Source organism: Palaemon carinicauda, chromosome 31 (assembly GCF_036898095.1).
Source record: "Palaemon carinicauda isolate YSFRI2023 chromosome 31, ASM3689809v2, whole genome shotgun sequence".
Lineage (NCBI taxonomy): Eukaryota > Metazoa > Arthropoda > Malacostraca > Decapoda > Palaemonidae > Palaemon > Palaemon carinicauda.
Window position 1 is genome coordinate 65,357,369 of NC_090755.1, and position 24,540 is coordinate 65,381,908.

Here is a 24,540-nt window from a genome sequence, read left to right on the forward strand (position 1 = left end):
ATGAACTTTACTTATAGACATAAATGGAAAAAGATCTATGGTGGGAAAAGTAATTACCAGTAATAGTTGTATGCCCTTTTTATTTAGTTTTTTGAAACTTTATCACTTTCATTTGCTGACATAAATTTTTAAAACTTCTATATTTGAGAACTAACCCCTCACCAAAATATTTGGCACAAAAGCTCCAGGCTGTTTTTTGGGGAAATTTTACATAACTCTTGGTACAGGAACTATTAGTTAGGACTGCACAATTTTTTCTATTGTTCTGTTTTTTTGGCATGCTCTGGTTAGGGCTCTGCAGGCCTGTTGGACTTGGGTCTAGTTTTAACCCTTTTACCCCCAGGCTATTTGGAAATTTCCAACCCTTAACCCCCAGGGGGTTATTTTTTTCCCAGCACATTTTGCAGTATATTTTTTTTTTTTAAATTGCTCTAACAGCCTTAATTTTTGTCATAGAGAGGTCAGTTTGGTCTCATTCTCTTGGAAAATGCCTGAATTTTCTCAAAAAATTATCAAAAATATGAAAAAAAATTTTTTTATAGCATTTTTTGGCAAGGACGTACCGGTACGTCCATGGGGGTAAAGGGATGGCTTTTGTGAAACGTACCAGTACGTCCTTTTGGGGGTAAAAGGGTTAAATTGTAGGTCTGTATTTGTCAGGAACACTGGTATCCCTAATGCTTCTTTAATATTGGCGGACAGTTTTCAATCTTCATTCTAAGGGACTTATTTGTGACTGTTGGCTGGTTTTGATTGCATTAAATGGTTTATAGGAGTTATAAGAAATCTGTTAATAGGTTTTGTTCTCTGACATTCCTTTGGATGGGCGCACCCTCGTATTTAATGGCATAACAATTGTTTTAATTAATTTTTTTTTTTTTCCCCAAGAAAGTTTTACCTTTTAGGTAATCAAATTTATTTGTATGTTATTTTTTTCACAGGCCTAGACAAGATGGGTGATGGGGGTGGGATGCTCTCCTTGTCGTGGAACAACCATAGTTCCACGTTTAGCCATATGCTTGCATCTTTGCGTCGTTTTGTAAGTAAAGATGATTACTGTAAAGTTTTCTTTCTTAATTGTTGATGGTCATTATATTCTTCATTATTTTAACCATTGTAGTCATTACCATAAAACAGCTTCAATATTTTAACCACCGTATTCATCACCAGAATACAGCAAGCTCATTGTGTTAATAAATAAAATAATGGGGTTTTGACAAATAAGGTATTTGTTTTCAAGACCACTTTCCATATACTGTCAAATTATGCAAAGCTATTGTTTTCCTCTTACTTTTTCATAATTTAAGACAATTCACCACATGGGAAACAAGTTAAAATTATAAGAAACTATAGAATTATAAAAAAAAACTAGCCTGATTTCCTCTCAAAACGACCTGGGACTGACATTGTCAACATAGTCAACCAAACAAAAGTTTTTGATGCCAGGATACTTTTGATATAAATTCAAAATATGTACAAAATTAAAAATTGAGTAATTAGTTAAAAGCATTCATAAAATTTGCATTTTAAATATTAAACTTAGCCGGTGAATATATAATAGCTGACATCTCCGGCGGCTCGACAGAAAAACACAAAAACTCGCGAGCGATCGCTATGAAGGTTGCAGGTGTGCCCACGAGCGCCAACTATCGGCCAGATACCGCATATACATGTAAACAGCTCCAGTTCTTCTCTGTCGGTCTTGTCGACAAGTTGATTCCATTACTCGCTGTTAACCTGGAGTTTTTCAACAGTCTTGGTGAAGTACTTCTTTTTGGTTTTGAGCTTTCGCAGTGCAGGTGTTTTTATCTTCAATTTAAACTCTTGAACTCTTTTTTGGATAGATTTAATTGTTGATGACTCTGGATTGTTTTTGGACTTTCTTTGACTTTTCAAAATGGCTGACCCTTCTCCAATTCCTAAATTTCGTAAATGTAATGCTAAGGATTGTAACAAACGTCTTCCAAAGGCCTCTCTCGACCCACATACTGTGTGTTCTAATTGTCGGGGTAAAACCTGTCAATTAGGAGATCGGTGTGATGAGTGCGTGGTACTTTCGGAATTCGACTGGCTAGAGTTTGATAAGTATTCTCGTAAGCTAGAGAGAGATAGGGTGAGGAGAAGTTCCTCTAGATCATTAGAATTTTCCTCCTCCCATGCCCCTGAACCTAATCCTTCCCCAGTAGTAGTTGTGCCTGAACCTTCTACTAGCACTCATGAACCATCAATGCGGGATATGTTACGTGCCATTCAAGCTTTGGGCGAGAGAGTTGAATCTTTAGCTACGGACCGTAATCAACTCATGGCGGATGTAAAAGAGTTAAAGTGTCAGAGTGCCACATTAGAAAATCGTGGGGATAAAGTGATTAGTGCGCAAAGTGTTATCAGTGTTGCGACCGAGGGTTCGTCTGTTCGTGCCTGTCGTTCGCCTAGTCCGAGACCTCTTGCAAGCTCCCATGCCCCAGGGAGAAGTAATGTCGTAGGACTTATGGGTACGAGAGGCTTTAACCAACGAACAGACGTTCCCTCTATGGTTTCGGGCATGTCTCGTCAAGACCGCCCCTACCATAAGACGAGCGAGGCGATTTTCTCCTCGTCATCCGAAGGCTTCTCGCGTAAGAAACCGTGGAGCAAGGTTTCGAGACCCTTAAAGCGAAAGTCAGTCCCTTCAGGACAGGTCCAGCGTCCTGGTTGTAGCCATTGGGACAGCTCTGACCCTGTGCAGTCATCGGAAGACTGCTCGCCGCCTAAACAGAAGCGTAACACAGGCTCCGAGAGTCTTAGTGTAGGCAATGTTTTGCAGTCACAGACGTTACCCTCGTCTCGAACCGCACCCACTCCCGTTGATCCTAAATGGGTTGTGCTGCAAGATATGCAGAATAAGCTTGCCTCTCTTATGGAGGATTATACTGCTGAGCAGGTTCACGATGATCCTCGCCGTTTAGCTGATCGAGATCCTGGCCGTCAGCCGCCCAAACGAGCCTTTGCTCGTCCTGTTGACGTTGACGTTACAAAGTCACGTCAGTCACGTGACGTAGAGCCTCACTCGATGCAGTCCCGTGTTGACTTTCAGCCGCTTGTGGACGTTCAGCCGCTGCCGCATGCTCGTGTTGACGTTCAGGACGTTCGCCAACCAGCGAAGTTGACTTGTTTTGACGTTGAGCGTCAAGCACCGCAGTCAAGAGTTGTTTTGACTGCTCAGTCTAGGCAGTCAAGGCAGTCTCGAGTTGACGTCGAGCGTCCTCCCGCTCCTGTTGTTGTTGCTAGTCAGTCCGTTAAGCAGTTACATGACGTAGCGTCCTGGACTGCTACTGATGCTCCTGTGCGTGTGGACTCTGCTTGTCAAGCATTGCCACCAAGACAGGTCTCTCCCTTGCTTGAGACTCATCAGTTGTCGGACGAGGTTCCTTCAGATGAGGACGTTGCTGATCCTCATCCTGATGATAATCCTTTGGACGTTTTGTCAGATGTAGAAGAACCTAAGGCTGTTCAACCTTCGATGGATTTTAAGAAGATCATGATGATTTTCAAGGATCTTTTTCCAGATCATTTTGTTGCTGTTGCTCCTCGTTCGCCTCCGTCTGAGTTTGCTCTAGGCTTAGCTGCTACCAAGCCTGCCTTTACTAAGCTAGCGCTTTCTCGCTCTTCTAAGAGGGCCTTACGTCTTCTAGGCGACTGGTTGGATACCAGGAGGAGTTTGGGGAAGACGGCCTTTGCCTTCCCACCTTCTAAGCTTGCTTCTAGATCGAGCATCTGGTATGACACGGGAGAAGTTCTCGGCTTGGGAGTCCTTGCCTCTGCCCAGGGTGACTTCTCAATCCTCGTAGACTCTCCCCGTCGCCTGGCCATGAGACGCTCGAAGATTTGTTGGTCCTCCTCGGATCTTGACCATCTACTTAAAGGCGTATACAGGGCCTTTGAAGTTTTTAAATTTCTTGATTGGTCTTTTGGAGCATTAAGTAGGAAGATCTCGTCTGCCGACCAAGATGTATCCTTACTTATCATGTCCTGTATGGACAAAGCCATCCGCGATGGCTCCAATGAGCTCGCCTCCACCTTTACGTCGGGAGTCTTGAAGAAGATTGAAACCCTTTGCTCTTTCCTTTCAGCAGGAGTTACTCCCTGTCAGAGATCGGAACTGCTCGTTGCTCCCTTATCGGCTGCCTTGTTTCCACAACAGCTGGTTAAGGATATAGCTGCTTCGCTTGTGCAGAAGGACACACATGACCTGATGGCGTCCTCTACTCGCAAGGGAGCTCCTTCTTCATCCTTTGCTGTGAGACCCAGGATCGAGACTCCTGCGTCTAGATTTATCCCGCCCTTTCGTGGCAGAGCTCCCAGCAGGGGAGGCTCTCGTGCCGAGGGAAAGAGAGGTAAGAAGAGAGGAGCCAAGTCCTCCCGTGGCAGAGTCTGACTGCCCACAGCCTCAGACAGCGGTAGGGGCCAGATTGAACAGCTTCTGGCAGGCCTGGGAGAAGAGGGGTGCAGACCAAGAGTCTGTTCTGTTGCTCAAAGAGGGGTACAAAATACCGTTTGTACGCAAACCTCCTCTAGTATCAACTCCCATAGACCTCTCTCCCAGTTACCGAGAGGAGTCAAAGAGACAAGCCCTAAATCAAGAAGTGTCTTTGTTGCTAGATAAGGGAGCGGTGGTGAAAGTCTCGGACCTTCAATCACCGGGGTTTTACAACCGTCTCTTCCTTGTCCCAAAGCATTCAGGAAGTTGGAGGCCAGTGCTAGACGTCAGTGCGCTCAACGTTTTTGTTACGAAAACAAAATTTACGATGGAGACCACGAAGTCCGTCTTAGCAGCGGTCAGAGAGGGAGACTGGATGGTCTCTCTCGACCTACGAGATGCGTACTTCCACATTCCTATACACCCGGATTCCCAACCGTTTCTGAGGTTTGTTTACAGGAATGTGGTGTACCAGTTTCGAGCCCTGTGCTTTGGCCTCAGTCCTGCTCCTCTCGTGTTTACGAGGCTCATGAGGAATGTGGCAAAATTCCTTCATCTATCGGGAATCCGAGACTCCCTGTACTTGGACGACTGGCTTCTCAGAGCATCGTCCAGTCATCGCTGTCTGCAGGATCTACATTGGACGTTGGGTCTGGCCAAGGAGTTGGGACTTTTGGTCAACTTAGAAAAGTCCCAACTGATCCCATCCCAGACTATTCTATATTTGGGGATGGAGATTCGCAGTCTAGTTTTTCGGGCTTTTCCGTCTGCCACCCGAATAGAACAAGCCCTGCTCAAAGTCCAACTAATGCTGAAGAGAGAACGTTGTTCAGTAAGGAGTTGGATGAGTCTCGTAGGGACTCTCTCATCCCTGGAGCAGTTTGTCTCGCTAGGGAGACTGCACCTTCGGCCTCTCCAGTTCCATTTAGCCTCTCACTGGAACAAGGGCAAGACTTTAGAGACGGTATCAATCCCGGTCTCCGAACCAGTAAAAGCATGCCTGAACTGGTGGGACAGCAATATCAGTCTGAGAGAGGGCCTGTCCCTAGCAGTCAAGAACCCAAACCACGTGTTGTTCTCAGACGCGTCGGATTTGGGTTGGGGTGCGACCCTGGACGGTCGGGAATGCTCGGGTCTGTGGACCTCAGTTCAGAAGAGCATGCACATCAACGGCAAGGAGCTATTAGCAGTCCACTTGGCCTTGATGAATTTCGAGAACATTCTTCGAAACAAAGTGGTAGAGGTCAATTCAGACAACACCACAGCTTTGGCATACATCTCCAAGCAAGGAGGCACTCACTCCCACACGCTGTACGTGATCGCAAGGGACCTCCTCATATGGTCAAAAAATCGAGGCATCTCCCTGTTGACAAGGTTTATCCAGGGGGACTTGAACGTCTTGGCAGACTGTCTCAGTTGGAGGGGTCAGGTGATACCCACGGAATGGACCCTCCACAAGGACGTGTGCAAGAGTCTTTGGGCGACTTGGGGTCAACCCACCATAGACCTCTTTGCCACCTCGTTGACCAAAAGGCTCCCAAACTATTGCTCACCAGTCCCAGATCCAGAGGCGATCCACATAGACGCGTTTCTACTGGACTGGTCTCACCAGGACTTGTATGCATTCCCACCATTCAAGATGGTCAACAAGGTACTGCAGAAGTTCGCCTCTCACGAAGGGACAAGGTTGACGTTGGTTGCTCCCCTCTGGCCCGCGAGAGAGTGGTTCACCGAGGTACTTCAATGGCTGGTAGACATTCCAAGGAGTCTTCCTCTAAGGGTAGATCTCTTACGTCAGCCCCACGTAAAGGATGTTCATTAAAGCCTCCCCGCGCTTCGTCTGACTGCCTTCAGACTATCGAAAGACTCTCAAGAGCTCGAGGCTTTTCAAAGGAGGCAGCCAGTGCAATTGCGAGAGCGAGGAGAGCTTCTACCATCAAAGTATACCAGTCGAAGTGGGAAGTCTTTCGAGACTGGTGCAAGTCAGCATCTGTGTCCTCTTCCAGTACCTCTGTAGCCCAAATCGCAGATTTCCTGTTACATCTGAGAAATGTTCGCTCCCTCTCAGCACCCACTATTAAGGGCTACAGGAGAATGTTGGCTTCGGTCTTTCGACATAGAGGCTTAGATCTTTCCAACAATAAAGATCTCCAAGATCTCCTTAAGTCTTTCGAGACCTCTAAGGAACGTCGTATGGCAACTCCTGGATGGAACTTAGACGTGGTCCTAAGGTTCCTGATGTCAGACAGGTTTGAGCCATTACATTCAGCCTCCCTGAAGGATCTCACCCTCAAGACGCTTTTCCTAGTGTGCTTGGCTTCGGCTAAAAGGGTTAGTGAAATTCATGCCTTCAGTAAGAACATCGGCTTTTCCACAGATAAAGCCACATATTCACTTCAACTTGGTTTCCTGGCCAAAAATGAACTGCCTTCTCGTCCTTGGCCTAAGTCATTTGATATACCTTGCCTGTCAGAGATCGTAGGCAACGAACTTGAAAGAGTACTGTGTCCAGTTAGAGCTCTTAAGTTCTACTTAGCTCGTACTAAGTCCTTACGAGGTGGATCTGAGGCCTTATGGTGCTCAGTTAAGAAGCCATCATTACCTATGTCAAAGAATGCCTTGTCATATTTTATCAGATTTTTAATCCGAGAGGCTCATTCTCTCTTGAATGAAACAGACCGATGCTTGCTTAAAGTTAAGACGCACGAAGTAAGAGCTATAGCAACTAACGTGGCCTTTAAGCAAAATAGATCTCTGCGAAGTATTATGGACGCGACCTTTTGGAGAAGCAAGTCGGTATTCGCGTCATTTTACTTAAAAGATGTCCAGACTCTTTATGAGGACTGCTACACACTGGGTCCATTCGTTGCAGCGAGTGCAGTAGTGGGTGAGGGTTCTACCACTACATTCCCTTAATTCCAATATCCTTTTAATCTGTCTCTTGAAATGTTTTTAATCTTGTTTTTGGGTTGTACGGAAGGCTAAGAAGCCTTTCGCATCCTTTTTGATTTGGCGGGTGGTCAAATGTCATTTCTTGAGAGCGCCCAGATTAGGGGTTTGATGAGGTCCTGTTGTATGGGTTGCCGCCCTTGATACTTCAGCTCCTGGGAGTCTTTCAGCATCCTAAGAGGATGGCTGGGCTTCGTGAGGAAGACAAGACTAACAAGGCAGAGTAATCGTCAAAGTCATCTTCCTTACCAGGTACCTATATATATTTGGGTTTTGTTATGATATAACTGTCAAAAACTCTAAGCATATACGCTGTAAACTGTATTAATACTGGTCTCTACCCACCACCATGGGTGTGAATCAGCTATTATATATTCACCGGCTAAGTTTAATATTTAAAAATGATATTTTGATTATAAAATAAATTTTTGAATATACTTACCCGGTGAATATATAAATTAAAGGCCCCCCCCCTTCCTCCCTGATAGAGACCCAGCGGGATGAGAAGAACTGGAGCTGTTTACATGTATATGCGGTATCTGGCCGATAGTTGGCGCTGGTGGGCACACCCGCAACCTTCATAGCGATCGCTCGCGAGTTTTTGTGTTTTTCTGTCGAGCCGCCGGAGACGTCAGCTATTATATATTCACCGGGTAAGTATATTAAAAAATTTATTTTATAATCAAAATATCATATTTACTAATAGTGACCCTTTTGAGTAATTATTCCAATTTTAATTTAGTATATATTTGGAATATATATATCAAATGTACGCTGGCATCATGAACTTCTGTCTGGTTGACTGTACTATGTTGACGATGTCAGTTCCAGGTCATTTAGCAAGGAAACCAGGATAGTTCTTTTATAATTATAGTATTTTATAACTTTAAGGGAAACAATAGCTTTGCATGAATTGGCAGTATATGGAGTGTGGTCTTGTAAACAAATACCAATGATGAATTTATTTATTCCTACACAAATACAAACCTTCATTCTTTAATAGATTAATTCAAGCGCAGCTAGAATTTGCCAGTTAAAACTTATAACGAAGTGTCGCCAGTAGCTGGTAATCGGCCGTTGGCGGGGAAGCCCCTCACCTTTGCCGGTACGCTTAAAGTTTTCTTTCTTTTTCCAGTAAGTGTGCATCCTTACCAATGCCGAAGGCAGACATACTAACCTGCCCGTGATGGTTGGAAAAAGAGGCGCTTTTATGAGGAGTAGGAAGGTAGATCCTCATACTTGTGGCTTTCATGCAGGAGACGTGTTTTCTTAGGATTCCCCCTATGAGGAATGTTGTGAGTGGTCATCATCCCTTTGGCAGATGTATGACATAAGGTGAAAGAAGGCTAAGCTCTATTTTTATCCCTCTGGCTCATCCTCGAGGTAAAAGAAATCAGTATACCTCGTCCTCCAACCCCCAGTACTCTGTTCTCTGACCCTTCCTGGAGACAAGACAGGGAAGATGGGTGGCAAATTAGCTTTTGGACAAGTCTCGAGGCCAGGAGACTCGCCTTTTCTCCAATGGAACCGGGTAAACTTTTCCCTTGGGAGGAGTCTCTTAAAATTTGATATGGTTCCAGTTGACGATGCTGTGCTATGCCTTTGGAATTTCCTGGGGTTACAGGGTACTCCCAGAGAAAGGCTAGCCTTTGTGCTTAATCCCTTGAAGGAGAATGAAACTTCCACATCTTAAGACAGTGACTAAGCCTGAACTCTAGCTGCTGGTTAATATTCTGCCCTTGAGTTAGACTTAACTGATTGTTCATCCACCTGAACAAGTTCTGCTAAGATGGTATTGGCAGGAACAAGTTCTTTCAGGAAGAGAGATACTGTAGTTCTTCTCTGTATGATGAGCTCGTTAGCACTTGCAAATCTTCAGAGTGGCTTGTGTCCTTCCTTGCTAATGCACGCATTCATGAGCAATATTTCTTTAAATGCGCAGGGCGTTTGGACTCAATCATTGTTTACCAATACGTGCGCTGCTTCGCATATGCAATCTTGGAAAATTGTTTTGGCTGACTGTGCTCATCACATTAGTGATACGAGCATGCACAACAGTGCACTCTCACGCTGGCACATAACATCAGCAACCTGTGGTGAGTACAAATACAGTGCTTTCCCACAATAGCGTACACCCTGACAGAGATTCACATGATCCCATGGATGGCTCATTTAGTGCACTTTCCTCAAGGGGAGATATTTCCCTACATCTCCCAAATGTGTGATTGTCATTACGAGTGCATGTTTGATGACCGCAAACCTAGCGATGACAAAAGATACTGTCATTTAAAGTACGTGCCTTGGTGCAGAGCGCACAATCATATTTGCGATGCACACTTTCCAATTCCCTTAGAGATGGACAGGGGGTAGCTAATAAAGACAAGTATATATGGCCTCATACCCTCAACCCATTTTAATGACATGCTGAAAGGAAGGAAACTACACCATTACGAATACCTATTCAGGCTTCTAAATGAACCCGGTCTCCGGTGAAGAGATCAGAGGAAAACTAGCATTACCTGATTCTCGTCACATTCAGGACCCTCACTCTTTGAAGCTCCAGGTCTTCCTTGTATTGCTGCGGCCATACAGTGTACGACAACATGACCCTCGGAGGAGGTTAGGAGTGAAACCCTTTTCACTAGATCCTTATACTCAGATTCATAGAAGGTCTAGATCTTGAGGTGCATTTCCTATGTTGACAACTACAGACTGTTACCAATCAAGTTTGTCTCCTCTAGACGATTACCTTTGGATCCAGAGTTTTCTGAAGGTCCTGCTCTTACGAAAGTGACAGAAGACGCTTCACCCATTCTGATGGGTTCAAAGTGTAGGGAGAGCAAAACCTTGAAAACAGAAGGAAAGAGATCCTCTTGTTCCCATAAGTTCTTGTGCAAGAGAGATTGTGATGATCCTCTGTCTCCTCGTTCTCCAACTAGGAAAGGGTAAAATTTTGCTCGAGATATAATTCTCAAGTTAAGGGGAACCAAGACAAATTTTTGATGTCCGACCCTCTTTGACACGGGCCAGATACGGTGTCCAGACAGGAGGAAGACAGACAGTATGATTCCTCTTCAAGGAGAAGTGAACTCTCCCAATTCAGTTAGATGGTTGCTGCATGTGTCTGGTACGATTAGGATTGAATCCGAGGAGGCAGAGTCCGAGTCATCCTTTGTTCAGGTCGTGGCCATGATCAGGAGGGTTAATGTTCTTTGCAAAGCCCCTAGATCTTCAATTAATTGTTTAATAGAAATTCAAATATCTATTTATAGCAGGTTTTGATTTTAAGTTATTTTTTATCTAATTTAATTATATGTATGTATGTCCTAATTTATTTGGACCAACTCTTTAGGAGTCTTATTTTCCCTCTCTTTAATAATCATTTCATCAGGAAGACTGGGCCCTGAATGAGTTCATCCACTAAGCTCAGTAGAGAAAAATGACTTTATGATCTCACTTTATCTCGGATGCAATATTTCCAAAACCCCATAAATCTCTCCTCAAGAAAGTATCTATGCTTTATCCAAGGAAGCAAAGTCTTTCAATTCAAAGTTCTTTGCTTCTGGCTCTCCATGACACCCCTGGTATTCACTTGAGTGTTTATGTTGGTTTCAGCATGGGCTTATTCCATCAGAATTTTCCTTACCCAGTATCTAGATGACTGGCTGATACTTGCAGACTCAGACCCTACTTTCTCATCATTGGGACAGACTTTTCTCGTTTTGTCACGATCTTGGGATTGTGACAAGTCTAGGGTAGTCCAAACTCTCTCCCAAGTAAAGAATGATAATACCTGGGCATGAACATAGGTATGGTAATGGAAAGTTTTTCCATCCCAGGACAGAATAACCTGATTCAGGAAAGTAGCTCTTCTTTCCTTCATCCCGCGCAGTTCCGGTAAAAACAATGAAACACCATTCCTGGCAAGAGGAATGAAATAGGGTCAGAATGGTATTTACATTTCCGAACTGCAACAAGGCTCCTGAATTTTGGGGGTTTCTGGAACTCGAAAATCTCAGATGCTATCAAAAAGACTGTTCAATAATTACTAGCTACTGCTAACTCCTTTTTAGAAGTTTTAACTGCCAAATTCCAGCTGCATTTGAATCAATCTCCTGTTAAAGGATTCAAGTTTGTATACAGTAGTTGAGAAAAATACAAATTACTTTTGAAAATTGTGATTTTTGGGGAAGTGCTTTGTGGACTACAAGGATTTTCCTGTGAATGGCTAAAACTGGGAGTCCAATATGACATAAATGCCAAAGAAATATTTTCTTCCCTGCTCTAGGGTCAGTGAATCAACATGCAAAGTATGTACTGTGTGCATAAGAGAGACCTTTGAGTTCTCGAACACAGCACCTCCAATGCTGAAAACTGGCTGCTATGGCTGACGTCATTACGTCGTCACCATCACATAGCTGAACGAATAAACTGCTGGGAACCAGTTTACTTGCGCCTCAACTTGCACCCATCCCCCATCTAATCTTAGTGAGAATCTATTGTCCCCCTCTCGTGCACGAGGCTATGGAGGAGGAAGAGTACTGGAGATCACACAGCACCTTTCCACAAATAGGTTTTCCTCCTTTTTGATTTTCATGTGGTGTGTAGGCTCCAAGGACTAGTACCAGAGCATTAATTAACTAGATTCGTGTACCATTGAGGGACTCTGCATAGCACCAAGTAATAAAGTACAACAGCTACAGTTGTTTGTGTAGATAAGAAGGAAAACTTAACAAATTGGACTCACCTCATAAGGGATGACTTCAGGGATCACTGGATGCCTATCATCATGCGTCCCCTGAAGGACTAGCCTGAAAAGGTTCTTTTCTCCTGTAGGGGTCCCGAACAAGCTAATTATCTCACATTAATGTTGTACTACTTGGATTGATTTCAGGTAGTATTTAATGAATACCCTATGCCCAGACCAACCTGTAAAGCTCTGGTCATCTTGGAATTGCATACAGTATTAGCAAAAAAAATAAAGTACTAATGAAGCAATTTTTCTCACAATGTGGTTTTTAGAGATGGATACAGGATCATCTTTTTTGTAAAGAGAGGTCATTAGAATATGGTTAGCCCCTGTTGAAAGGGACTTGTTGGTCTGGGTATTTTGAAGCAAGCTACTTCTGAGGACTTGGATCTTTATAATCATATTTGTAAGGTAAACACCGGACATAGGTTATTAAAACCTGACTAGAGCCGAAATGTAAAGTGGATCTCGTCTCTGAAGAGACATTGTTTTTGTTTAGAAACAGGAGGCCCGGAGTCGATATTAGAAGACGGCCTGGGATAGGGTAATTAACGCCTGGGCCCTCCGAAAGGCAGGCATTTCACTGACTTCCTCCTAAGGCTATAGCTATTAAAAATATGGCTTTTGTCAAAGTTTTTTAATGGAGATGGAGGAATATTTAACTTGGCCAAAAATTTGAGCACCCTCTCCTGGTACCAAAATACAACAAAAGTTGGTAGAGATGGTCTATTTAAAGCTAAAGACTAGGTGATCTTATTAAATGCCCAAGTCTAGATCCACGTCCAAAGTACGCTTGAGAGGTTCTCTTAATGCTTATTTAGATGACAAAATCATTTATGGTTGGAGCTTCCCATCCGAGAGGTGCACCAAATATAATCCAAGAAGTCCAGAATTATCTGACAAGGTGACTTATACCTTAGAAAAGCCATCCAAGTTTTCCTTGTAGATTGGAATTATCTTTTAGATTATGAGCTCTTGCAGCTCATCAAAAATGTAGAATTGTGGACTGAGAAATCCTTCTTGAAAATACAGGCACTGTGAACAATTAGCACAATGACAGGGTTGGCTGGGTTATTACATCTGACTTGTACACATTTTGATTTCATTCATCTAAAAGTAAATGATGAAAACATTAATTTTTATCTATATTACTCAGGTGAGGGGAAGTATATCTCCCTCCCTTCACAAAATACAATGGCTACATACTTCAGGTGACTAGACCCTTTTCTCACTATCGTAGATAGTCGGTCATCAGTGAGATGGGCAATGAATGACTAATATTCCCCAACAACATTTCAGTTGGTCTATGGTTTACCAAGCCAAGAAGTGTGAAAAAGATAACACATTAATGTGAGCCTACCAAGTCTTCGGATAGGAATACATGTATAATATATCCTATACAAAGTACTCAACTGAATTACTTATCAATCTAGAGGAATTACCCCCTTCCCTTCACTGTGGTGTAGATAGTCAACCTGCCAAGATTGTCAAGGAAAGGGGGTCATACTGAGCTGTCCCTCTCCTCAACTCGAAGGTCTCTTATACACACTAAGTCCGTGCTTTGCATGTTGATTCGCTGTTCCAAGAGTAGGGGAGACAATATTTCTCTGGTATTTATGTTGTAATTGATTGTTTTAGCCTTTCACAGGAAAGTCCTTGGATGATACCTTACAGCACATTAACTCAAAATATATACGGAGTTATTCTACGAAAATTTTAGTTGTTATTCTACGAACATTTTTAGTTCTATAGTATTGTATGTAAATGCACAATAAATTGTACTGTATTCTATCCTTTATGACAATAGATTTTAATGGGAACCTTTTTTGAATATCATACATAGTTTTGAGTTATGATATTTTTATTTTGCATTTACTTGTGGTTCTTAGTGTTGATTAATATGTGAATATTTTTCACTCAGTAAAATCTGTGGTTATTACCATTAATGTACTGTAATGGAAGTAATTTATTTTAATCTTACAGGAACACTACACAGACGTAACCATATCCTGCGATGGAGAGTTCTATTGCGTGCACAAGTTTGTTTTATCGATGTGTAGTGATTATTTCACCAAAGTCTTTGAGCGCACACCTTGTAAGCATCCTGTCATTGTTCTCAAGGACATTAACAAGAAAGATATGGAGGCACTTTTGAATTATATGTATCTTGGTCAAGTGAGTGTAGCACAACAGGACTTGGCGCAACTGATAAGGGTTGCCGAGATCTTGCAGGTTAAAGGCCTTGCTGTTCCCGATGGTAATATGAAAGGGAATCGGAAAGGACGTGGTGTGTTTAGAAAAAAGGGCGATGACAACGATCCTAAAGATATATCAGAGAGCAAATCATCATCTTCAGCCGACGGATCAAACGATGCCAAGCATATGGAACACGGAATTCTCGGGCATGGCGTAGGGATCAAAGGGGACACAGGTGTTGCAGGAAGTGGCTCAGGTCAGGTAGTGGGCGAACAAGGCCAGAGTGGTGAGAACAATGAGGAAGAAAACCACTCTGGATTGATCAGAATTGGAACATGTTTTCACAGTAAAGAAAGCACCGGATTTAATGTAGGGGATCTTGTAGATCAAAACATGGAGGTATCTGGGAGAGATGGCAATGAGGATGGCACCAGGAATTCCATTTACACTTATAATAGAGATGGAAGGAGCCAGGCCACAGATTCTGTAACCCATCCACAGCTGCAAGAACTATACAGTCGGGGAAGTTTGAGGTCTACGCTTGAGGTAAGAATTAGTGACTTTAGTGCACAGAATTCAGCTTGAAGGTATTGTGTGGGGTAGGTAATTAATACTTGTTATTGATTCAATGGAAATTATACTTTGTAGACTTAAGATATTAACGTATATTACCATATAAAGGACGACCCCATGTAAAGGGGCGAACCCCAATATTTTCTTAAGAAAAAGCGTTTTTATCATATACTCCATGTAATGGGCGAACGGCTATTTCAAGGCCTGCCTAATATTACTGTACTTTTATTATAGATATTTTACCACATGTTTCTATTTATAATAATGTCTTTACTAGAAGCTCTAAGTATCATTAGTTATCACTTGCATGTGTAAATGCGTTCATTTGTTTGTCATGATTGGCGATGAAACGTAAACAAAACGTTTTGTTTTAGGCGGCATTTTTAGGAAAAAACATGGCATAAAATCTCCTCTTTCATTTATTTTGAATTTCTAAGAATAAAGTAAGTAAACCGACAATAATAATAACATTACTATTACATAACCAATACTTGGAAAAATAGCTGTTGCTGCAAAAGCTAACCTATACACAGTTATATAAATGTGTTTGTTTATTCGTTATGATCAGTGATGGAACGTAAACAAAGCAATAGTTTCGGTTTTAGGTGGCGTGTTTTGCAAAAGCATGATATGAAATCGTCTTATTTTGGATTGCCAAGTATACAGCAAAAGCATTTCAACCGGGTTAGACAGAACAGAGGACGATGATAGTGCTAGTTGTGCAAACGAAAGCAACGAAGATGATCCTCGTGACGATGCTGCTCTGATGAATTTTAAACACTAATACAGTAGTTCGAATGGCAGTGTTGATTTTGATGGCTTTTAATTTCAAGTTTATTAAATAACTTTTTTCTTTAAACTTGTTTGCCTCTTTGTTTTCCTGTATACCATAGTGTAGGTACCGATAACATGCAAATTTTGAGGTTTCCGACAACCATCACTACTGCCATTTGGCAAATAATGTAAACATACCTAGTTGTCTCAATCATTTTTTGGTGATGGAAGTATTGTAATAAGAAAAAAAAAAAAAAAATTTATTTTTCATATACACACAAGTAAAGTATATGTTTATAATGAGTATATTATACGCTGTTAAGTCAATCCTTCCAAGCTACTATGTAAGTAGAAAAATTAATTACCGGTACAAATGTGGAAAATTATGTTTCAGATAACTAGGCTAGCCTACCAACAGGTTGACACAACATAGCTTGAGTTAGATGAAGAAATAAAGATAAAATTACTGGTAAATATTCCTATTTTACTTAAAGATAAAACTATACTGTAATTAAAAGGAATATAATATATGATTTTAAGTCAACCCTTCCAAACTACTAACCTATTAATGAACCATAGGCAATTAGAATACCCCAACAACACAACAGAGATAAAAAAAATTAATATTTTCATAATTCCAAAATTATCTCTTGTGTAATGGGTGAACCGTGACATTTTTCATCCAAAACTGATCTTAAAACTTTGCCCTTTACACGGTATTATACTGTATTTTAAATGTATCTTTCTGTCTTTTTTTTTTTTTTTTCTTTTTAGGAAAATTAAGGATTTTAGAAATTTTCTTAGGCTTCTTTGCTTTTATATTTTTATGATTGCATAGGTGAATTCTAGTCTTTAGGCATGACTGTAGTGTAATCATGAACTAAGATTTACTGAATATGCTTGCAAGATTGATGGCCACCCTTTTTTATATATTAATAGCAAGAAATATATGTAAATCAGGACATTTGTTTGAAAAAATCTGCCAAAAAAACTTGCGTTACCATTGCCTTAAGAAATTTAAAAGTACACTAATAATATTTTGTATTGAAAAGTTGTTGGTAGCTGAAGAATCCTAAGGTAGGATTCAATGAAAAGGGCATAATCTCAGAGAATCATTGTAGCCATTGTTTCTTAGAATTTTTGAGAAATCCTGGAGATATATATATGTTTACAGCTGCAAGATCCTTACAGACCATGTTGGTAGAGAATATAGGGGAGATAATTTGATTAGATAAGTTCACTGCAGACAAATCAGGAAATTAACAATGACTGAGAGAAGAGGTGGCCAAAAAGAATTGAACAGAATAGTGGGGCCTATTTACTAGGAGATCCAACTGGATGGAAGAGGAGCAGAGTTATTCTGGCAGAAGGTTTTATTGGGAAGGTATCAGAAACCACGATGTTTGGGTTTTGGATAGCAAAGCAGAAATCTTCACTTGAAAGACATTGGATGGATAGGGGAAGAGAATAAAGATGAATATTACTCTTAATAGAATTAAATTTTAGAGTTATATATGAACTAGATTGTATTTAATTCTACCACTTTTGATAACCTAAAAACATAACAATAAAATGGCCTGTTTCTTTGTTTTGGCATAAATAGATTTTTTGAAAAAATAAGTGCAGTTTCACAATATGTAGAATGTCATGGTGCTTTTATTAGAGGTAAGAAGACTATATTTTTCTATAATTTTTATGCAATTTCTTAAATTTTTCTAAGGTATGGGATCATATGCAATGTATTGTACTTTTTTCAATATTAATCTTACCCGATGATCATGTAGCTGTCAACTCTGTTGCCCGACAGAAATCTACGGTCGGGATACGCCAGCGATCGCTATACAGGTGGGGGTGTACACAACAGCGCCATCTGTGAGTAGGTACTCAAGTACTTCTTGTCAACAAGAACTCAATTTTTCCTCTGTCGTGCCTCCGGCAAGACTTACTAATACGCCGTCCCTAACTGGATTTGTTTTCACAACTTTTTGGTGAAGTACACTATTCCAGTTTTGAGCTTTCGCTATGCAGGGGTTTTATTTTCATTTCAAAACTTGAACTCGTTTTGGATAGATTTTTTTTTTTTTGGTGACGAAGAGAGTATGGACTCTCTTTCACTTTTAAATGGCCGACCCTTCCCTTAGACGGAAGTGTTGGTGTCGAAGAGAGTATAGACTCTCTTTCACTTTTTATGACCCACCTTTCCCTTAGACGGAAGTGTGTTTAGGTTTTTGGTAATTTTATATCTCTCCGCCATTTATAGGCCTCTTCGATTAACTTTCCATTTATTATAAACTTATAAAAATTAATTTTTATGTTTGTTTATATGCGACCTTTCCTAATAGTAGGCGGTCCTTACTTGGAACCGAAGTTAATTAACATTGAGCCCGTCATATCGTTTTTCCTGTTAAGAATTTATGCTATTTTAATTTTAATGTTTTTGAAAGAATTTCTTTGATAGTCTCGTACTGTTTTCAAAGTTGAACTAACGTTTTGTTTAGTCTCCGCAGTTGTTGACGTTCAGAACGTTCAACTTGCGCTCTATCGTTACGATAGAGAGAGAGTATTTCACGGTTTCACGTTGCAGTAAGAGTAAACCGATTCTAGCGTTTCGTTCATTCTTTCTTAGCTTAAATGGTTTTAATTCTAATAAAGGAACTTTTTATTTGGGAAACCTTTCAGTTTTTTTCCTTTAACAAATAATATGTTTTAACGATATATAATTGGGCTCTTCTCTCAGGTTCTAAGTCAAGAGAGAGAGAGAGAGAGATAGAGACGGAGGGAGAGAGAGGAGGATAAACGTTTCGTTCAAGCGGGTAACGTTGTTCTCGTTTTTTTTTTTTTTTGCTCTTCTCCCTAGTCGCTATAGGGGAAGAAGGTAAAACGTTTCTAGAGTTTTATTCTTGTTCCCAGGCTTTATGCGGTGAGAGATTTTAAACGTAGTTTATTTGATCTAGTGTTTAGTCTCTTTTCCAGCCACTGAATTCTTTATCTTTCATTATGTTTTTCTGTTACATTGTAATACTGTTTTCGCAATTACTACCTTTTAATGAAGGATAGGATTGCGTGTTTCAGGTACAAACCACTTAAAGTTTCGAGTTCAGTGAAATAAGTGCAAACAGAAAATCAAAAGTGATAAAGTGATATGCGCAAAGTGTTACAGTGTTGCGTTCGAGGGTTCGTTTGTTCGTGCCAGTTGTTCACCTAGTCCGATACCTCTTACAAGCTCCCAAGCCCAGGGGAGAAGTAATGTCGAAGGACTTATGGGTTCCACAGGTCTTGATCGACGAACAAACGTTTCCCTCCGTGGTTTCGGGTGTATCTACACACGTTGCCGACGTGATCACCCCACCCACACAAAGACGAGAGAGCCCATTTATTCCTCGTCTGCGGAAGAGGTTTCTCGCAGAAACCATGGACCAAATCTTGCAGCTTTTAAGTGCAAGTCGGTCCCTTCCGCGCAAGTCCAACGGCCTAGGTGTAGCCACTGGGTCAGTTCGGACTCGCTGCAGTACGACAACTGCACACCTCCCAAGAGAGGCAAGGTGGTACCGCAACAGGCAGTAACTCCGTCTGTTGCCGCACCAGCTGTTTTAGACCCTCAGTCACAACGGACAGTAGCTCCGTTTGTTGTTGTCTTTCATAGACCCTAGTGGTCCATGCTGCAGACTATACAGTCTCAGCTTGCTCCTTCATGCAGGAGTATCGTGCTGGAAGGTTGACAATGCACCTGTTAACCTACAACCCGCCGAGGTTGTGCGCTCAGCAGATACTGCGGCTGCCTGCTCCCACCCTCCACCTGTGAGAGCTCCACCACCGATGCGCAGTCCACCCTGCCAGACGCATGTTCTTGCTGCACCATCTGCTAACATGCGTGAGCTACCGCATCAGCAGTGGGAAGGTTCTGTAGAGCTGCCGGGTTCCAGCACTATGCAGCATTCTCCGCAGCCCATGCAGCATGCTCTGCATACCTTACAGCATGCTCCGCATACCATGCAGCATGAGCCGCATACCTTACAGCATGCTCCGCATACCATACCGCATGCTCCTCAACCCACCGCAGCCCCTCCCACGCACCAGCACTCTGCTTTTGTTGTTGCCAGCTCCCACACTCCGACTGTGGAGAAGGTTGACGATGCACCCGTGGGCCTACACCTCCCACGGTTGTGCGCCCGGCATGGCTTCATGCTCTCACACTCTTGTTGTGAGAGCTCCTCCACCCATGCACAGTCAACCCTGCCAGATGTATGATGACTCCCACACACAGAGCACTCCGTTGCCGTGCGTGAGCTACCACAAGCTGCCGTGTTTTGACACGGTGTGTCAGCCTCCGCAACACACTGTGGTTACCGCCACTCGCCAGCAGCAAACTAGTCAGTCAGGAGTTGAGGCTTCCCCACACAACTTTGGTTGTTGCCAACTCACAGACTGTCAAACAGTTACATGCCGTTGCCTTCTGGTCTGCTACTTATACACCAGTGCTGTATGTCCTCACGCTCCTGTTGTGGTTGACAGTTCAGTTTTTGACAGTTCACAGACTGTCAAGCAGTTTCATAACGTTGCCTTCTGGTCTGCTGCTTTTGCACCAGTGAAACCCTCACTGAGAGAACCTAGCTTTTCTCGGATATGGTTCCTGTAGATGAGAAAGGTGCTGTTCTCCCTCCTTCTGATATTCCCTTGAGGACTCTGTCATTTGGAGAGGAGCCTGAAGCTGCTTAGCCTCCTATGGACTTTTATTTAAGCATAACATGCTTCCAGGGAGGGTAATGGTTCCGCTTCAGTCGCTAACCCCGTCTGTTGCCACACCTGCTCCCATAGACCTTGGGCTTTGTTGCAAGACATGCAGTCCAAGCTTAGTCCTTGATAGAGGATTTTTTACGGAGAAGACCCTTCTTGCCAACGACCTTCCTACCGGTTGGTTGTACGCCCTGTTGACGCTGAGGTATCCTACTCACGTCCGCCAGTTGAGATGGTTCCTCCACCGGTGCGACCCAGTGTGGGTTGCCAGTCGCACGTTGATGTTATGCTACTCTCGGAGGTGGTTGTGGACGTTCAGTGTGTCACTGGGAAGACGTTCAACAACCAGCAGAGGTGTCTTGTTGTGACGCAGTGCGGCAACCTCAGCAACCCGATAAGGGGTTTTCTGTACTACCCAGACAGTCTAGACAGTTTCGGGTTGTCGCTGTACTTCCTCGCTTCCCCATGGTTGACAGTTCACAGACTGTGCAGCAGTACCATGATCTTGTGTCCGGCTCCATCACGCATCCACCAGTGCGACCGGATTCAGCGAGTCAGACGTTGCCCACTCCGTTGCCGTTTCCTCATCAGTTTCGGATGAGGAACCCTCTGATGAGGACATGGCTGAACAAGAAGATCAATCCCCAGCCCTGCTATCCATCCAAAAGATGCTGAAGAAGGAATACGGCCCTGTCAGGCTGTGGATGAGTCTGGTTAGGACACTGTCATCCGTGGTGCATTTGGTGTCACTTGGAAGACTACACCTCCGTCCTCTTCGGTTTCATCTAGCTCTTCACTGGAAAAGGACAAGACGCTAGAAGCGGTCTCGATCCCGGTTTCCGGAAGATAAGTCTGGTCTAACCTGAGGAAAGGACTTTATCAACCTTTTATAGGGTCTTCCCCTGACTGTTCAGACTCCCAACCACGTTCTCTTCTCAGACGCATCGGACGTAGGCTGGGGTGCGACCTTAGGCGGTAGGGAATGCTCGGGATTATGGAACTCGCGTCAAGGACAATGCATTTTAACTGCAAGAAGCTTCTGGCAGTAAGTCTGACCTGGAAAAGCTTCAGGTTTCTCCTTCAAGACAAAGTAATGGAGGTCAACACGGACAACTCCCTGCTTTGATGTTCATCTCCTAGCAAGGAGGGACCTACTCTCTGACATGGTGCGAGTTCGCTAGTGACCTCCTCTCCTGTTCAACAGGTCTAGACTTTTCACTAGTAACAAATTTCTTCCAAGGCAACTTGAATGTCTTAGCAGTTTGTCTCAGTAGGAAGGGACAATAATTCCAACATATTGGACCCTCCACAGAGATGTATGCAAGAGACTTTGGGTCACCTGGGGCCATCCAACCATAGATCTCTTCGCAACCTCGATGTCCAAGAGGCTCTCAATACTTTGCTCACCTATCCCGGACCCAGCAGTGGTTCTTTTAGATGCCTTTCTACTAGATTAGTCTCATCTAGATCTATATGCATTCCCTCCGTTCTAGTTTGTCAACAAGGTACTGCAGAAGTTCGCCTCTCACGTTGGGACAAAGTTGACACTAGTTGCTTCCCTCTGGCCCGCGAGAGAATAACTTACCGAGGTACTTCGATGGCTAGTAGACGTTCCCAGAACTCTTCCCCTAAGGGTGGACCTGCTACGTCTGCCACGCGTAAGAAGGTACTCCAAGGCCTCCACGCTCTTCGTCTCACTGCCTTCAGAGTTCGAAAGACTCTCGAGAACTAGAGGTTTTTCGAAGGAGGCAACCAGAGCGATTGTTAGAGCAAGGAGAACATCCACCCTTAGAGTCTACCAATCGAAGTGGGGAATCTTCCTAAACTGGTGCAAGTCAGTATCCGTATCCTCGACCAGTACCTCTGTAACTCAAATAGCTGACTTCCTCTTATATCTGAGAAAAGAGCGATCTCTTTCAGCTCCCACTTTCAAGGGTTACAGAAGCATGTTGGCATCAGTCTTCCGTCACAAGAGGCTTAGATCTTTTTAACAATAAAGATCTACAGGACCTCCTTAAGTCTTTTGAGACCACGAAGGAGCGTCGTTTGGTTACACCTGGTTGGAATTTAGACGTGGTTCTAAGATTCCTTATGTTAGACAGGTTCGAACCACTTCAATCAGCCTCCCTGAAAGATCTCACCTTTAAGACTCTTTTCCTGATATGCTTTACCAGCTAAAAGAGTCAGTGAGATTCATGCCTTCAGCAAGAACATCGGATTTTCATCCGAAACGGCTATATGTTCTACATCTTGGTTTTCTAGCCAAACACGAGCTGCCTTCTCGGCCTTGACCAATATCGTTCGTTATTCCAAACTTATCGATATGGTTGGAAATGAACTAGAAAGAGTATTATGTCCTGTAGAGCTCTTAAGTTCTATTTTAAAAACCTTTACGAGGCCCGTCTGAAGCTTTATGGTGTTCAGTTAAGAATTCATCTTTGCCTATGTCAGAGAATTCTTTATCCTATTATTTTCAGACTGTTAATACGAGAAGCTCATTCCCTTCTGAATGAGGAAGACCAAGCTTGGCTGAAGGTAAGGACACACGAAGTTAGAGCTATCACAACTTCCGTGACCTTTTAATAAAATAGATCTCTGCAAAATATTTTCGACGCAACCTTTTGGAAAAGCTAATCAGTGTTCGCGTCTTTTATCTTAAGAATGTCCAGTCTCTTTACGAGAACTGCTACACTCTGGGACCATTCGTAGCAACGAGTGCAGTAGTGGTGGGGGCTCCACCACTACAATTCCCTAATTCCAGAACCTTTTTAATCTTTCTCTTGAAATATTTCTGGGTTGTCCGGAAGGCTAAGAAGCCTTCCGCATCCTGGTTGATTTGGCGGGTGGTCAAATTCTTTCTTGAGAAGCGCCTAGATTAGAGGTTGTGATGAGGTCCTTTAGTATGGGTTGCAGCCCTTAATACTTCAGCACCTAGGAGTCGCTCAGCATCCTAAGAGGATCGCTAGGCTCAGTAAGGAAGACGTACTTAAAAAGGCAGAGTAATGGTTCAAGTCGACTTCCTTACCAGGTACTTATTTATTTTATGTTTGTTATTTTGAATAACGGCTAAAATAAGATACGGGATACTTAGCTTCTTTGTTAACATGTATGCTGGTCTCCACCCACCACCCTGGGTGTGAATCAGCTACATGATCATCGGGTAAGATTAATATTGAAAAATGTTATTTTCATTAGTAAAATAAATTTTTGAATATACTTACCCGATGATCATGAATTTAAGGACCCGCCCTTCCTCCCCATAGAGAACCAGTGGACCGAGGAGAAAATTGAGTTCTTGTTGACAAGAAGTACTTGAGTACCTACTCACAGATGGCGCTGTTGTGTACACCCCCACCTGTATAGCGATCGCTGGCGTATCCCGACCGTAGATTTCTGTCGGGCAACAGAGTTGACAGCTACATGATCATCGGGTAAGTATATTCAAAAATTTATTTTACTAATGAAAATAACATATTTCTCAGCTTTTCATTTATTTTGGGGCAAGGTCAAGTTTTTGCATATAAAATTTTTTTTTGACTGTTGATTCAATTCAACCAAACAAGATACTTGATCAGGATGTAAGGTTCAGTACTATATCTCTTATTTGTCGTTTACGAGTTGGGTAAAGAGGATTAATTATGTGATGTACAGCCTTGTACATACATAATCAAAGAGTAATGGTTGTTTATTATTAGCCATTTACATACATTTGTTCAAAATCTTAAAATATTTAAGTTGAGTTCTCAAGGTCAACTTTGAGTCCCCTTTTGACCATAATTATACATTTTCCATAGGTAATCAACATCACCTATGCCCACTGACAATAACAACAGAAATAAGAGTAACGAAAACGGATGAGCTTCAAATACATCAGTTAATTTCACAAAACTTGTAAAGAAATCATACAATGCTAGTTGATGCATATGCTGTATAAAGCTTATATACACTAGATAATTCATGTTATTAAAGTACTTCACACATCTTTTAAACAAATACTTATTCAGTTATCCCTATATCAACTGCAACATTGATTTTATCCAGTCATAATCATTCAGGATATTTTTATGTGAATGTTCCTTTGCTTCTTGGTGGTTCTAGTGTCCTATTT

General features: G+C 42.4%; 1 protein-coding gene across 6 annotated transcripts in view; it reads left to right on the top strand.

Moving 5' to 3' along the window:
- LOC137624481 (uncharacterized) overlaps positions 1 to 24,540 on the top strand; it is a 123,987-nt gene that overhangs the window by 54,654 nt on the left and 44,793 nt on the right. For all 6 annotated transcript variants that reach the window (XR_011040734.1, XM_068355258.1, XM_068355261.1 and 3 more), the window contains exons 3-4: positions 942 to 1,039; positions 14,139 to 14,897. Coding sequence is in view for 5 of the 6 variants with exons in the window: in XM_068355258.1 (XP_068211359.1) it covers positions 942 to 1,039; positions 14,139 to 14,897 (857 nt within the window). In the remaining variant the exon portion in view is untranslated. The remainder of the gene's footprint in view (positions 1 to 941; positions 1,040 to 14,138; positions 14,898 to 24,540) is intronic.